The 16,516-nt window shown below is 44.0% G+C and overlaps 1 protein-coding gene across 1 annotated transcript; it reads left to right on the top strand.

The window, feature by feature from the left end:
* The first annotated feature begins 15,032 nt into the window (after positions 1-15,032).
* On the top strand, positions 15,033-16,273 carry LOC128255214 (phenoloxidase-activating factor 2-like). Its single transcript, XM_052984789.1, is given in 3 exon segments — positions 15,033-15,235; positions 15,313-15,947; positions 15,949-16,273. Coding segments are annotated over 3 exon segments (864 nt in total). The 5' UTR covers positions 15,033-15,195; the 3' UTR covers positions 16,138-16,273.
* The last annotated feature ends 243 nt before the right edge of the window (positions 16,274-16,516 follow it).

The following is a 16,516-nucleotide window of genomic DNA, read 5'->3' as shown; positions in this document are numbered from 1 at the left end:
CCGCCTGAGGGATCCTTGCAGCGACTGTGTAATTAAAACTTTGAGTAACAGCCACGAAAACTACAATTGACTGACTGCCTGACATCCTGGGGGCATTGTAGTGTGCGGGTGTTTTCGGGTGGTGTGCAGTAGGGTTTTTGGATGGAAGTGGGTTGTGTGACCCAGGCTGTCAGTTGGCGCCACTTTGGGTGCGAAGTGTTTTCGTTTTTTTAATAAACTTTCACCAGTCTACTGGCAGCAGTAGCAGCAACAGCAGCTCATCCCTTATTGGATTTTCAGCTTTCTGTGCGAGCAATGTTGATGGAAGCAGCGCAAACCGAAAAGCGAGTGGGGATAAAGAGATAGTGGAAATCGGAGAATTTGGCTTTTCTCCATTAGAAGCTAGCTCGGCTCTTGCGATTTGCGTAAACGATTTTGATAGATTTTGATGGGATTTCGGCATTGGCTTTGAGTTGGTCCCGAGTGCCTCGAACTTATTCCCGCTGGCTGGTTAAGTCCTTTTGGCCCTCCCCCCAGACTGTTGGCTTTAATTCCTGCCATTTTAGCCAGCTGCAGGACACGGAAACGCACTAAGCGCAAATTAGAGAGAGAGCGGAGGAAATTTCGTGCTGGGAAATTGATTTTCTCGTGTCTTTTCTTTGCCAGCTTTACGGTAATTTGCTCTCACACACTTGCACTGGGCGAAATAACCCTGTGCCATAGTGGATGAATAATTACAAAATACTTAGTAGACTTTAATAGATAAAACTAACCCATAGGATTTCGAATTACATATATTTTTCCATTCACGATTTGGCTAACATTTGTATTATTATTTATAATTATTATTGTTATTTTTTAAAAAACCTAGTTTTGAAATAAATTAAAATTACAAAAAAGTTTGGTATTTAATTGAAATTTTTTCACTTTCACGCAAGTTAATTTATTGCAAGCAAATTAAATAAAATTGCTTTAAGGTGAAATTTTAAACTGTTTAAATATATAGAGACATAGTGAAATCAAAGACTACATTTTTAAAGCCTTATGTATACATCAAAACTTGCCAATAAAAGGTCACGAAAAGCTTAACAAATATAATTGTGTCATGAAAAGTCTTTGAAAAGTTCACACCTTACAGTTTTCACTCTTTTATGACATTTTCTGCTGTGCAGGGGAATTCACTCGGGTGCACACACAAAATGTTTCTCTGCTCACGTTTAATGCTTTACATGAATTTGCATATTAATCTTGGGTTTCTTTCCCCAGCTTCCAGTTTTTCATTCTTCCATCCCTTTTGCCCGTTGCCCTGGCAACCTTTCCAAAATTACATGGAACTACACATTTTGGTTTGTCACCTCGGCATTACGGCACGTAAAACGTAATCAGCTGTGTGTGCAAAGCTTTTGGGAATCCCCCAGCCCAACCCCCTCCCGCAACCCCTTTGCGGACCCATCCCCCCCGAGAGTATGCAAATGAAGGCCCAACGTTGTTGCCAGCTGCTCTCAAGGCGACTTAACGCCTGCTTAATGAACATAAATTAGTCAGGTGTCGCTGCGCAGAGTCTTTCTCCCCCCGAACGCCCCCTTTTAGGACCCGAGGGCGTGGCCCAGCATGCGTTTATATTTCAATTTTGTCGCCTGTTACTTCCGCTGTGCGGCAGGACACCCACAGGATTCCAAACTCACGAAGTCTTTAATCAAGGTCGCTGCTTGACTCCGCTTTTCTTTGCTTCTTCAGTTGAAGTTAATTTGGAAAATGAGATTTATCTAAGAAATATTCAGGTGACTTTTTAAATTAAATAAGGAATTAAAGAACAGGCATTCTGAAACATAAACATATATTTACTATTTTCTTTATTTTTGTAATTTCTATTCTCTAATTGTACTCTTTTCTCCAATTAAATTAGCCCAAGAATTTCGTAATTTAATATTTTTAATATATTTTTATGACAGTTGAACTCCTTAAAGGACTTAAGTACAAACATTTTAAGCTCGGATTTTTTTCCACCCAAAAAGTTCTTGCTTTCAAAAGGCAGAAATCTGCTATTTCAATGAATTGATATTGAAATAAAAATTGCAGTGACCAAATAAATGAATTCGAATGAAAAGCCTCGAGGACTATCGATTTCGTGCCAATTATTATTTGAATGAAGCAGTTTAATCGCATGGGATCGGCGTTTTAATCGCATACTGCGTTTCCGGCCACTGCTTCAGTGGACGTTTCTATGGAGAGCCCGTCAAATACTCGCCGTATTGAAGTCCTTCAGTTGGGTCGAGCACTGTGACCCAGTTATCGCAATCGCTTTTGTGGGAAACCCTTGTCTTCAATTACTGTTTGCTAATCATGGCCCCTCGATTGCGCCATTAGAGTTGACAGTGGGGCATTAAGTGCAGTCCACCCAGCCAGCGAACCATCCAATTACCAATTCACCGGGTGGAGCGATTAAGGTCAGCTGCTGTTGCCGGCCCACAACCACTTGGCCGCAAATGAATTCAGCAAGGGGCATCACTAATGTCCAGCCCACAGTTCAGTGCGAAAACCGCGGCATCCCGCCGCAGGCCAAAACTACCGTCGATGTCCAATTGTGTGGCCTAAACACAACTCTCTGCATTTGGGCTAAAATCCCCCCTTCCTTCACAGCTTCCGCCTGATTGTCCTGCGGCTGACGGGAAGCAATCAATAGTGTAATGCCAGACAACAGCATCCGGTTTGGCGAGATGGAAATGCAGAAGCCAGCTTGAAAAAACCAACTACTGACCGTTGGGTCATGTGTCAACCTTTGGACTTTGGCTGTTGTTCAGGGGCTTGGAATCACCACCTTTCCATAACACCCATTTGTTGTCCTCTCGCAGCCCCAATTTGTTTTGCCCTTCCCCCAAACTTTGTCACAAATGTAAATAATGCGTTTTAATCAAATAGAACAGCAGTGGTAAATCTATTAACATTGTACGTGTCATCAACTTCAAATGGGGAGTCCCTTAGATAGCTGGCCCCCCTTTTCTTGGATTTCCCCCCGTGGAGCTTGACTTGCTCCCATGCTGAGTGCGCCGTTTCCAGGTTGATTTACAAATTTCTTTAATGGGGCGACAACAACATTTTTAATTAGCACCTGTTCCTGCTGTTGCTCAGGTTAGCCTGCCATTTGTCGATCCGGTAATCTCCATAAAACAGGAGGACATGCTCGCAGCTCCATGGAAATTAATTTCCAACTTTCTCATGCCCTCTGCCTCGTAATTTTGTCTGTGCTGCGTATACGCCCAAACACTTCGACAACTTTCTCCGTAATGATGCCATTGAAATGCGCGGCACGATAATCTTGAGTCCCCCTTAACCCATTACAGCCCTTCTAGGTTTCTTTTCCACTGTTTGCTCTGATTCCGATGCTCTCTTTTTTCAGCTGATCCAATATACTAATGCCTCTGTTTAGGTGCCGTTTTGTTTCCATGGTTGTTGGATCTTCTGCACATGGCGCATCCGCCCTGTTGTCCTTACTTTAGTTCACCCCCATTTGGAACTTGGCTTTTGTTGTTGGTGCTGCAATAATATTTGCAAGTGTTTCTAAACAAGCGGAAAGCCATGTTCAAACAGCTGTAGTCTGGTTTCTGTTCGCTGCTGTTTTTATTGTTATGTTCCACTACTTCCCCGCTTAGCCCCCCTTAGCTAACTTAGCCCCCCCCTTTCCAACCCCATTGTTATGGCCCTCCCAGTTACTGCTTTTTGCTAAACTTTCGCTGCACATTAAAGCAATTTGGCCGACGCTTATAGACTGATTTAATAGAATCAGGAGGGGAGGTGAAGGAGGAGGTGGAGCCATTCCACACACAAATGAGATATTTCCACACAAGTGCACAGAGCCAGACTGCGGATGTGTGTGTGTGTGTGTGCGGATGTGTATGTGTGTGGGTGCGTAGAGTATCTGTGTGCAATTGGATATAATTGTTTGACTAAATGAGTGCGTTCGCCTCTTGTTTGTGCCCCCCAAAATGAGCTATACTTCGCTTAACGTTCACACACATGGCCAAAAGGAAAGGGGGTTTGGGTGCCAAGGGGTGGGCTCCTTTGGATGGGGCATCTGAACATAACGGAACAACAATAATTATGGCAAGCACTCTCAAACTCCAACCACGTCCCCACTTCCCTCCCCACTTTGCAAGCAACAGAATCTGCACTAGAATTTCGGTGGATATGAGGATATATATCTATGGAGGGAGCGGGATGGAGACAAGCTGAGAGGGAGATAGAGAATTCATTTAATTCCTTGCCGTCTGCCTCGATGCGTATGTCCTTCCACTAGATAGAGGCGAATCCAAATTGATATGACTTTTGGCATTGTGTGTGCCCTGATAACCATGTTAGTGGAAGAGGAATCTGCAATTGGAGGCTGTTGCCATAATGAGCACGAAATTGAAGTCTAAACAAACTGAAATCGTTGGGCAAACAGGCAGCAGGATCAGGCCAAAGGAGATGCTTTAAGCTCAGCACATAAAAGTCCCCTCGAGTCTCCATGGAAATTGAATATTTAATTATGCGTCGATGGAAATTGCGTTAGAACTTGGTGACGAAAATGGCCAAAGACATCATGATGTTTGGGGGGATTGGAGTAGGACTAGAAAAATGCCGTGCTTGGGTCTTTGGAATGTTTACAAGGACAACAATTGAAAGAGGCTGCTAAATAATTTATTCCAATTTGGCAGAGATTTCCACAACACCAAGAAGTTAACTTGGCTCGAAAGAAATGCTAATGTTCTCCCTAGAGGGAGCAAGTGCTTTTAAGGAGTAGACATCAAACCCTAAGTTCATGGAAAGTAACCCAAGTGAGTTTCGAAAGGAACCCTAATGGTGTTGGTTCAATTTGTGGTTAGTTTGGATTAAGTTTGCTAATTTTCGCCCAAGGGGTATGTGATGCTAGAAAGCCACTGGATTGGAAACAAAAGCAGAGATAAACAGAGCCAGACTGCCTGCGTCTGCCTCAATGGAGCACCTTTCGCTTATCTAAGCGGACATCCCACCTCATCCCTGCTCACTCACATCATTTGCCTCTCGAGGCACGGGGTTTGTGTGTCGCCTTCACCTTCGCCCACTTCCCATTCCCACTCTGCACCTGCCCCATAAAGTACGTGAGCGCCACAGGAAAGTTGCCCCATCCGAAATCAGACTCAGACCCAGACAACCAGACAACCAGACATCCTTGAGCGGGGTGAGCGGGTGGGAAAAGCCGCATATTTATGAATGGCTCTTGTTTCGAGTTTAACGCACTACGGGCGCTTTATCAGCTCGTAAATATAAATTAGAATTTAATTTTTATCGTCGAGGAAAGGTGGATGGGTCCTCCGCCCGGGGAGCAATCGAGTGGTGCTTGGGACAAATTAGAGGGTAGTCCAGGCAACTGGGAAAGCTGAGTCTGCTTCAGGGGTATATCCATTTCCATTTCCATTTGCGCCTGCCACGTGTCGTAATATATCAAAGGATTTGATTCAGCAGCAGTGGACCCCAGCCTCAATCCCCATTTTAATTCCAATCAAGCCCCTGGGACAGTCGATAGTGGGTTAGATAGTGGAATCACAGCACTCACCTGGGTCAGTCTTAGTAGGAAATCCTCGAGGGACAGATCGACTCTGGCTTCGAGTAAATCGTCTCTGCGGTCTATTCAAGGTTCATGGGCAGCAGTGGGTGAGCTCCTGAAACCTGTGGATTGGTTGCGGGATTCTGATGATTAGTGGTCAACAAACGTAGTTTCGGTTCGATATGCTGGGTACTCAGAAAAGTAGCAGGCCAAAGAAAAACAAGGCGTTTAGGAAACAGAAATTGATTGGGCTCAGGTGAGATGCTTGTAAATAAGATTGGGGTTTTAGATGAGTGATGGGTGATGGTTAAATAAAGCGAGATGTGATGAACGCAGTCTTGGCATCAATCAAATAGATCCGTCGAGGTTCTATAGAAGGGACCGAATCTCCAAAAAATGAACGATACAAAAAGAGTATTTGATAAGTGGTGTGATGATAGATACCAGGAGAAGTGCATAGCGAATGTGTTGATGGCATTTTGTTCCGCACTGAGTGTAGTGTAGTTTGTAGTAAACGGAGATGCACCGTGGAAGTAAAGTGAAAGTTTCTCTGGAAATCGGTTTAACTGCACTCACTCCCTTACAGTCAGGAATTTTCCCCTGCTGAGCAAACTTTGTGCATTAGCTGTTTACACTCTCCTTGAGCGCTGCTCTCAACCATTAAACGGAAATTGATTTTCTCAACGGTGAAAGAAGGGGGAAAAGCGGGCAACCCGAGGTGACAATGCTGGTGGGTAAACAAAACCCAAGACACAATAATAATCGAAATCGAATCCGTCACCAGCAGGCGACGATGCAGGGAGCTGAATGTCTGGAGCTGAATGTCCCAAGGAGCAAAGTAAAATGAGGAGCGACAGGCGTCCTGGGGAAAGGGATTTGGAATTGGAATGGAGAGGAGAGGAGATATTAAAAGGTGTCAACTGCGACTGCTTCATCATCGAAGGGAATCGTCTTCCATCCGCTGGCGGGTTCAAAAGTCCTGGAATGGCCTGATCTTTCCCACTCTCCTTTCAAGTTCCCCACCCGCTGGCATTGAAAGACGAGCTGCTTGAGTTAAAACGACGTGAAATTAAATTTCTTCATCCGCTTTCATTCTTGCTCTTCCTATATCTATTCCCTCACCCACTTCTTCAGTGGGGGGCATTATTTACTCCATGGGATCAGGCTAAGTTCGCTATTCACCAGTGGAAATCGGAGTGGGACTGCTGGATGTTTGCCCGCTTCAAGTTCGAGCTGCTTCAGCTTGTTCTTCCGCATACTGCGCCGGATGTTGAATGTAGCAATTCCGCTTCCGGCGGACTGAGTGCGGGGACGATTGGCGCAGGAGGAGTGTGGCTGCATTTAGGGTAGAACAAAGCACTCGCTTGCTGCTTAAAACAATTTTAAATCCAATTACAGAACAAGAAAAAGCATTTTTCGTTAGCTTTCATCCAGGTCTAAGCTTCATCTTCAGACTGTTTCTGTTCCCCAACTGAGTTTTCTGCTTTCCTTTTTCCCATTCGGGTTTGTTTTTGAGTTCCAAATTGCTCTGCCTCCCGTCGCATTTTTAACTGAGGTTTCACTGTGGGCCAAGTGCAGCACTCTTTGTTGGTCCCTCAACTACCTGCTGCTTCATGAAATTTCCTTCAGCTTGTGGGACAACACAAACATAACCCCAAAGTGCTTCCCATCAGATATGCACAAACACGGAAAAAGGACAATGTTCCGCTGTCATCCTGTACCTTTTAGTCCTTTTCCATTTTCATTTGAGGAGAGAGGGCGGCATTTGAATAAGTGACTGCCTCAATTAATTCAGTCGTGATTTTAGGGATGTCGCAAATGTTCTATCACTCTATACTCTTAACCCTTGTAATTTCTGTCGCCTCGTTTGGCTTCTCTGAGGAGCAAAAGCCTGAACTGCACTTTAAGTAGCATCAATTGGCATTGCTCACCCTCTTTCCCAAGTTCATCCTGCTCCAGGATATCTTCCAAAACTTCCCTTAACCCCCTTTTGCCTACTGGTGTCAAACTTTGCTCGTCTTTCATATCACGGTGCCGCCAACTTTGCCTGCGAAAGTTTCGTCGCGCTTATAAAGGCCTCCCTTCCGTTTCCCATCTTCCATGGCTTTTCCTTATTAAACCACCTCAACCACCTCATCTTCCCTCCCTGGCCATAATTATAAAACCTGCAATTGCGATTGTCTGAATGACTCCGCCACACATACGTGAGGCTGCAACCGCAACTCATGATTATGGGAAAGGGATTTCAGATGAGGAGGAGAAAGTGGAAAGAAAGCGGTAGTCTGCAGGATTGGCTGAATGGAGGAATCTCAGTGCCGTGTTGGTGTTCAGCTCTCGCGTTGCCAGCAAAGAGGAGACACTATTTGCCTGAGAGATTATGAGTATAATTAGTGCCATTAGTTGGGAGAGTGCACTCCGCATCCTTCAAACCTCCACTTCCGATCTCAGGGGAGTGCAGTTTCACCTCGTCGCTGATTAAGGGTGTTCCTGCTAATTGACCTATGAATCAGAGATGAGAACTGCCTGTTCAATTGGCGCAGTTTCTGATTTCCCCTTCTAAACACCTCCCACTCCTTACAACCCAATTTCAGAGCAATAAAAATGGATTCCAGATGGCAAACCACCCCAGGAAAATATACATTTCGAGTCCCGGAGGGGGAGTATATTAATGTGGGGATTTTTGGACTGTTTTCTATTCATTAAAAATAATTTTCTTTTGCATTAACTTTTCATTTGCAGGGAAATTTCTCAGCTCACCCGCCGAAGGTTGTGGTCCACCCTGGGGTGGATGGAAGCTGGTCCGAAGGGTGGAGCTGGAGACCAGGGATCGGGTGGCAAAGAAAAAGTGTGCACATCAAAGCGAAACTTGTTGAAATTGCATTTTTACGCACCCTTGAACAGGAAAGTCTTCAACGGAAAGGGAAAGAGGGCGGGGAAAGAAGGTGGCGACGAGGGAAAATGGTTCGTTGCTGGGACAACACATCCAAATTGAACTCAGAGGCGGAAAATCTTCAACAACAGCCCAGAAAATATTTAATTTTAATGCTGTCGTCACTTTATCGAAAGGAGGGAGAGAGGGGAGTATTTAGGAGTTATGGAAAAACAAAGTTCAAGGATGCCATTCTGACAATTGAGACGTAGTGAAAAGAAAGCAATGAACTTTGTTTACTCTTCTCGGAACGACACCGAAGAAGCCGAATAGTGCAATACAAGCAGTTGGAGGAAAACTCCAGATTTCCATGTGTGGAAATGCATTGAAATAATCGCAGAAAAAGGTTGGCTTTAGTTGAAGTGGAACTAGTTCATGCAACCGTGACGAGCCTTCCACATGAAGAAATTCCCATGGAGACCGAAAAGAAGTGGAGGATAAAAGGGAAATGAGCTGGAAGTCCAAGGAAAATCATGCACAAGAATTTGTATTACTAGGGTGAGAGAAATTCGACGAGGATGAGGGTCAGTTTGTTGTTAATTGCTTGTTAATTTTCAAATCGAAACAACTTCGAGGGTGGCAACCATCACAAATAGAGGAGGAGAGATGTACCGGGGTGTTAACTGGTCGTTAAAAACATAACGAGCCTTATGAAATGGAGGGAGGAAATCTGAGAACATAAATTGAAGCTCTAAAGGAATCTCCGCCAGTCGAGCAAAGAAAACGGCGACGAGCAACAAACAAGGTGGAAACTTCTTTTGAAATGTCGCTAATGAAATCCGATTTGCATAAGGGGTAAATAGGTGAAGGAGGCAGGAAAAGTGACGATGATGGCTTGTTTATAAAGTGCAATTGACAGGAAGTAGCCCACTTGCCCCATTGATCCAGAATGCATTCGAATGCCTTGGAGGAAGGAAAGAGAAATGGTGGAAATGGGGAAAAACGGGTAAGAATAATTGGATGCAGAACAGCTCGTTCATCCATCAATCCGGTATCCATCACATTAGACCTGGGATTATTTTTACGCCATCAACTAATTGAAGTGCCCTGATTTGGCAACTAGGAAACGAAGTGGAGTAGAGCCTGCATAATGAGATGGAAGCATTTATGCTCCAATTACAGCTAAGTGCCGGAAAATGCTGTGACCAGCTAAGCGACGAGTGATGGAGTAGCGACCGCGAACTAGGCCAGTTTTCTGAGGAAGCCCTCATCGGAGTTTCCACTCCCAACTCCCACTAACCACTTCCATTCCCGAGATCCATTAATCAACCTGAGGAGCAGGAAAATCGCGAGCCAAACGACAAGCACGAGGCCATTCCGCCTTGGCACGTCTATGAAATCCGTGTAACTCCCATCGGAAAAGTGGCAGTGGGAGTGGGAGTGGGAGTGGGTTGGGTTGGGGAACTTGGCCTTGGCTCGATCTGGAGCCGGCGCCATCAATAACAAGAATTCGCGTGGAGCAACAAACGGAAAAACAAGAAAACAAACAAGGAAAATAACATGGAAAGCGAACTGAAGGAGGGGGTGCGGAAAATGGAATGGAAATGGAGTGGAAATGGGGGAGGTGAAAGCTACTTGCAGCTGTCAGCAAGGTGAAGGCGGGTGGTTTAGGCCCGGCGGAAATCGATTTGTGTGCGATTTGTTGTGGTTTCGCCTTACTAAGTATGCCCGTATTATTCCGCCTCCTTCCCTTCTACTCCACTACCAACCTTTCCCTAATGGTCAACTATAATTTCGGAACTATTAATGACTGTGACATGGTCTCCAACTTCTGAGGACTGTTTGTGTTTTCGTGTTCAGGGATCAATGAATTCGTCCCGTCGCACTTTGGCCCCCAACTATTAATCATATGTCCTGGCTATGGGGAGTCCTGCTCTTGGGGTGGGTGTGTCCATCAGTCTATCGCTGGTGCCCCAATCGAAATTTCATTAGTGGATTAGGAAGCGGAACTGGAGCTGGACTTACCCATCAGTTTCATCACCTCGAGGTGGCTGATGAAAATGTTCAGATAGCCGCTGACCGAAGGGGTCCGCCAAGTGGAAATCGCCAGGCACATGAGCAGCAGTGGGAGGGGCGGGGGCAAGTGGCCCATGGTGGAGCAGGCTTTGGCCTAGTGGGTGCTGCGAGGAGCCAATGAATTGTCAGAGCATGTGTCGCCGCAAGTGGCGAACATTTTCCGGATCCCTTCCTTTGACAGCCAGTCTCAATGCGAGGCCATTGATGCGCAGATTTAAAGGGGTTGTGAGGGGTGAAGCTTTGCTGGTACTGATTTTAATTCGGCTGCCAGTTGATGCTGCTTTGGATGATGGTTGTCAGTTGCCGGTGCCACAAACACAGAGCTCAGAACAGATCCCAAGCTCTCGAGTAAGCGTTAAAATCAAATTCCAACTGCTGCTAACTGTTCCGGTTGAATGTGGGAACGAGAAAGCCGGAGAGAGGTCTGTCTACCAAATTTGGGAACTTTTCAGCCTCGGCTTCCGCTGGCTGTTACTCTTTTTCCCCTTTGTGCCGACTGTTTCAGACCAACTTTTCCAGTTTTGTTTTGCTGCGGTTGCTGATGCTGTTGCTGTTGCTGTAGATGGTGCCTTCCTCTGATGCTGCCACTCCCGGAGTTCCTCCTCCTCCGGCTGTATGCATCAGTGTGTCCAAATTTGGTCCAGACTGAGTTTGGTTGGCTTTTATTGGCTGAGCTGCTGTCAACTGGTCCAGCTTTCCTCCTTTTCCTCCCTCTCTCACCGCTTTTCTCGTGTGTTGTTTTGTGGCTATCGCTTGTCACTTTGTACACTTTTCTGCTGCTGGTCACTCCACACTTCTTTCACCTTTCACCTCTCTCCTATTTTATCCCCGTTAAAGTCCAGTTCCTGTTGAATAGAAAGTGATTTCGTTTAGTGCAAATCAGACTGCGGAATTCAAAAAGAAGTTGACAAGGGAAGATGCGTTTACGAGGATGGGAATTTTCAAATTGGGGGTTTATAGGATTAAGGCGTGTGAGTCAGAATGTGTGGTTCAGTGGTGCAAACAATTTGCAAAAACAAAATAAAAAGTTTCTTCCATGCAAAAGTAATTAGAAAGTTGCAAAAAGATTAACAGCTTAGGGGTTCCAAGAGAGATCCAAGCCAAGTTATTCTGAAGTGACTTACTCATATCACATATAGCTAAGTTGGTGGATGAAAATGGCTGGTGCTTTAATAAATTTGAGGTAATATTTATGTGTTTGTTTGGCATAAATTATGAACTGGAAAAAGGGAACAACTTTGGCTTTCGAACTGTTTGTGGTTCAAGTGGTTCAGGTGGAGGGAGGTGGGAGTTGGGTCAAAGTGCAAGGGGCGGTGGATAGCGTGGGCATGGCAATGGAACCAGGACAGTCGAGTGCTCCCAAAACGAAATTGTTGCCAAGAAGCAGGCGAAACTGCTTCAATCTCCATGGCAAACTCATTCTCCACTTGGCCATTGCTTTTTGCCCAATACTCTATTCTTGCTTTTTCCATTTTCTTGCCGTAATAAAAATCGAAATCAGAAAAGTTTGTTGCCTTCGTTTTCGATTTCTCTTTTTTGCTTTGAAACATTTTTGGAATTTTAAAGTTTAACCAACAGAAGATAGTTTTACAGAGGATGAAGCCATTCTTAAGCCAAGCCAAAGTATGTTGCGGTCTTTTTAATTAAACTTAAGTTAGTCACTTGATTAAGGGCCTGATCATCGAACTCGAGCTCAGCTCAACCCTCACTTTTATCAACATCAGTAGCAGTCCATCTTTAGGAGGAGGAATATTGACTTGGCTTCACGAATCCTTTGGCTTTCGAAGTCATTCAGCGAGTGCATTAATAATTCAAAAGACAAATAAACCCATGCGAGTGTGTGTGTGTTTGGCTGTGTTCTCTTGAGGGGAATCACTGTAACTGATTCAAATGGAGCAGTAGACTAACAGCCAGCTGGAGGAAAAATAATAATGATGGGGAGCGTAAGGCATATCCCTTATGACAGTCATCATGTTAGTCGATAGCATATTAACTACATCAACTCAATCATTATCAGGGGAATGGAGCTGCAGTGGGAAATGGAGTTTCCGCTGAGAGGTTTCCGCTTAGTCACACGTCTCATCCGTCAGTCTGCCACGCCTCCTCCACCTCCTCCACGTCCTACCCGAACTCCCACTGCTCTGGAAAGTGACAAATTGAGCATTTTCCATTGTCTCCGGAACCGAACGAAGCTGATGAGATGCGATGAGCAGAAGATGAGCTCTGAATGGATGAGATGGAATGGGAAAACTTTTCAATTACTTGCAAGGAGCCGACCAGAAAAAGGGAAAATTGACTGAGGGAAGAGCCTCAGCAGTAATGAATAATAATCTGTTCCCCACCCACTCGCTCCGTCCCATTGCCAATTCGTCATTAAGGAATCCTCGGAGAGACACGTTCTCCTGCTTTTCCTTGGAAAATTTCATGCTGGAACAATATTTACTCTGCCCTGCTGAGATTGCCGGCTCTCGACATGCCCCGCTCGATCTCCTGCAATTAAAAGGACATCGATGGGCTGCCCTTCGGCCTCCATGCTTCAATTACAAAGTGGCTTTCACTTCTAATTGAATCGTGAGCTTGCCTTGATTCAGGCTCATACTTTATTCCACCTCAGCACTCTATTTGGTTTGCTTTTAGTCGTCCTCGAAGACTACTCAAAAGGCTGGTAAGGGTTAATGAACTTTGGCTCGATTAATGTTTATTTAGAGTGATTTAGTTCTTCATTCCATTAAAATGACGCATTCTTGTTGTTAGGAAAATTTTTAGAAAAATGTACTATGAATTCGATAATGATCATATGTACCAAGCTTTAATATATACGAATATATACGAATTTATGTTTAATTCTCCTGCAATTCAATACAAAAGGCTTAAATTATGTTCTATAAACAATTACATGTATAAAGAACCAAGGAATAAAAACGATATTAATGGTTAATCGAGTCAGTGATAATTTTGTTTTTCTCAGTCATAAAATTTCCATTCGATAAAAATCAGTTTCAACAAACAACATTTGTGTTAAACAAGCTGCTCTCCAATGAACAAAAACAACCAGCACCTAACAAAAATTAATTGTCTGTACAAATTAGCCCTGAGAACAAAAATATCCATCCCTCCTCATTCCACTCGAAAAAGCATTTGCAATCATTTTCCATTTACAGGGACAACAAAAGCAAATGTCGCTCGTTATTTTTAATCAGCTATCAAAATTTATAGCTGAAAATTTGTCTGGCCAGTGGGCAGGTGGGCAGGTGTGCGGCGCTTGGTCCATTGGACCATTTCCATTACCCGCTCGCATTACAGGTTCATTATAATGTGCACAGCGGAATATTTTACGCGAATTTAATAAACTCGGGGAATTGGGCAAGAGCATTAAAGCTAATGGAAAATTTCGGCCCGCCAGCTGATATGCCATGTTAGTTATTCGCATTTGGGGATGTGTCTGTTCAGTGTTCAGATAGCCCCGTTTGAATATTTAATGGGGAACTGTTCGAACTCAATGAGAGTGTGCGATTGTATCTCAACTGCGGGTCATTTCTCCACTGGAGCACAATCATTGATTTATGGCCATTGCAATAAACTTTTTTGCGCTAGTTGTGGTATAAAAAAAGAATAACCCTCCTCATTGCCAAACCTTTAAGAACCTTGACTAATCTTTGGGTTTTATTTAACAAAAAAAAAAAAATATATATATATATATATAGAACACAATGAAGGGCCAGAGTTCTGAGGACAAAAATCATAGCCTGACATAATTCAAGTACTCGGAACATTGTTGGTCTGTTGTTGTTGCTGCTGCTTATGAGCCGAAAGCACTTAGTGGCCATTCAATCAACGAGCCACTAAGTGAAGAAAGTGGACCCTGCGATGGGGCGAACGGTCTCCACTGGAAAGTGTTCGAGCGGAACATCAAATTTGCATAATATTCTTTTATGGCCTATGTTCTGTGGTCGCGAAACTTGAAGCGAAGGTTACGACGGTGGTGAGGATTAAAGGGGAATGGGCACTGTTTTGAGGGTTCGCTGGCTGGCATTTATTGAGTGGCTCTTAATCCCCGGCATATTTCAATTAGTGTCAGCTTTTTGATTTTATGTAAACACAAGAGGACCCAGCTCAACTTTACAAGCCCTCGTTTTCCCCGTACCACTTTATTGCTGTTCTAATCAGAATACCCACACACACACACACACCCACCCGCAAATACGTATGTACACATGAGTGTTGGTCACGCAATCCTGCGGTTGTGCAATTGTGAATGTGTGTACTACACTGCGTATGAGTGTTTGTTTAACAGTTAAAGACTTGGCATGCGAAAATATATACTTACCTAAAATATATAAGTGGAAAATGGTTGTGTTCAAAAACGCCCTCAAACTTCCATTTAATTCATTTAATTTAATATTTGGTCTATAATCTGGCCGCAATAACCTATTAACCTATTTACTATGTAGAAATGTTCAAGAAGCTTATCTTCCGCTGATAACACATTTAAATATATTACCATAAACAATGACGTTCGTTGGCTGAATTCTCACCAGACGACAGAGTACTTCACACCAGTGACAAGAATGGTTGGTGTCAGCGGAATAGTCGTCTGCCTACTTCTGGCTATTAACCTAGTTCAAGGCCAGCATTGCCGGTGCGTAGTGCCAGAGTTTTGCGAACAGAAGCGCCCTAAAATAAGTTTTCTACTGCTTCTCCTCTATGGATGTGCCCACGGGGAAATGTGCTGCCCAGAAAACGAAAATGTAAGGATTTAACTTAAAAATGTAGCATGAGATCTAACATGCGATTTGCCATTGCCGAAACAAATTCCACTTCCTAGCAATTCCACTTCCTTTGCCTTACAATTGTGGTAAAACCAACAAAGACGGTAAGAGTTACACACTGGAGAACCAACATGATTTGGCCCTGGAGGGCGAGTTTCCCTGGATGGTAGCTCTGATGGATGAAAATGACCAATACTTTGGCGGAGGTTCCCTGATCGCTCCAGATGTGGTGCTCACTAGCTCCTATGTTACCAAAGACAAGGAGATCGAACAGATCTTTGTGAGGGCTGGTGAATGGAACTTTAAGAACACTAGCGAGCCCCAACCGCACGTTAAAGTGGGTATAAGGTCAAAAGTGCGTCATCCCGGCTTTCGCATAGCTTCTGGAGCGAACAATGCGGCTCTTCTGTTCCTCGAAAGCCCACTGGAGCTAACCCGCCACATTCAACCCATCTGTATGCCTGCGGCGAGTAGGAACTTTGACTCAAGTCGCTGCATTGTTAGTGGATGGGGTAAGAAGCTAAATAGTGACGTCCGCTATATGGATGTACTAAAAAAGATTGAGGTTCCGTTGGTGAAGAACCCCGTGTGTCAAACGATAATGCAGCTATTAAACGAAGACGATTTCTTGCTGGACGAAAGTCTAATGTGTGCCGGCGGCGAACTCACCAAGGACTCCTGCATCGCACGTTGGTGGCTCTCCGCTTGTCTGTCCCCTGAAGGACGATCCCGAGCGGTATGAGCAGGCGGGCATAGGCAATTTTGGCTTTGGGTGCGGAATGCATGGCGTCCTGGTCGTCTACACCAGTGTAGCCAAACTGCGCGGATGGATTGATCAGCAGATCAGAAAAAATCAAATGGAAAATCGACCAAAAATGTAAATTCGATACACAATCGCAGTTCAACCAAATTTTATAAGCAAAGAAGCATATTCTGTTCATACTACGGAAAACCATAAGAGCTTAATTTCCCTGTCTTTATGCATTTAATCTGGAACAATAAAAGTGTATCAATTTATATTTCACTTTATTTAAATCATCACTAATCAATGTTGCGATACTGATAAGGAATAACAAAATATTTATAGATTTTTGAACATTTAAACAACTGATTGGCAAAATCTGAAAAAGTTTGTCTAATAAAACAATGCTTAGTAGTAGATATAATTCTGAAAAAGTTTCTAGCTGCTAAACACATATTTTCTCTGTTATTTCAAAAATGCTAACTTAACTTGTTTTCACAAAGGAAAGGGCATTCCTG

This window comes from Drosophila gunungcola (genome assembly GCF_025200985.1).
Source record: "Drosophila gunungcola strain Sukarami chromosome 2R unlocalized genomic scaffold, Dgunungcola_SK_2 000006F, whole genome shotgun sequence".
NCBI lineage: Eukaryota > Metazoa > Arthropoda > Insecta > Diptera > Drosophilidae > Drosophila > Drosophila gunungcola.
Note: the sequence above shows the minus strand (reverse complement) of the source record. Positions and strands in the feature narration are given on the sequence as shown.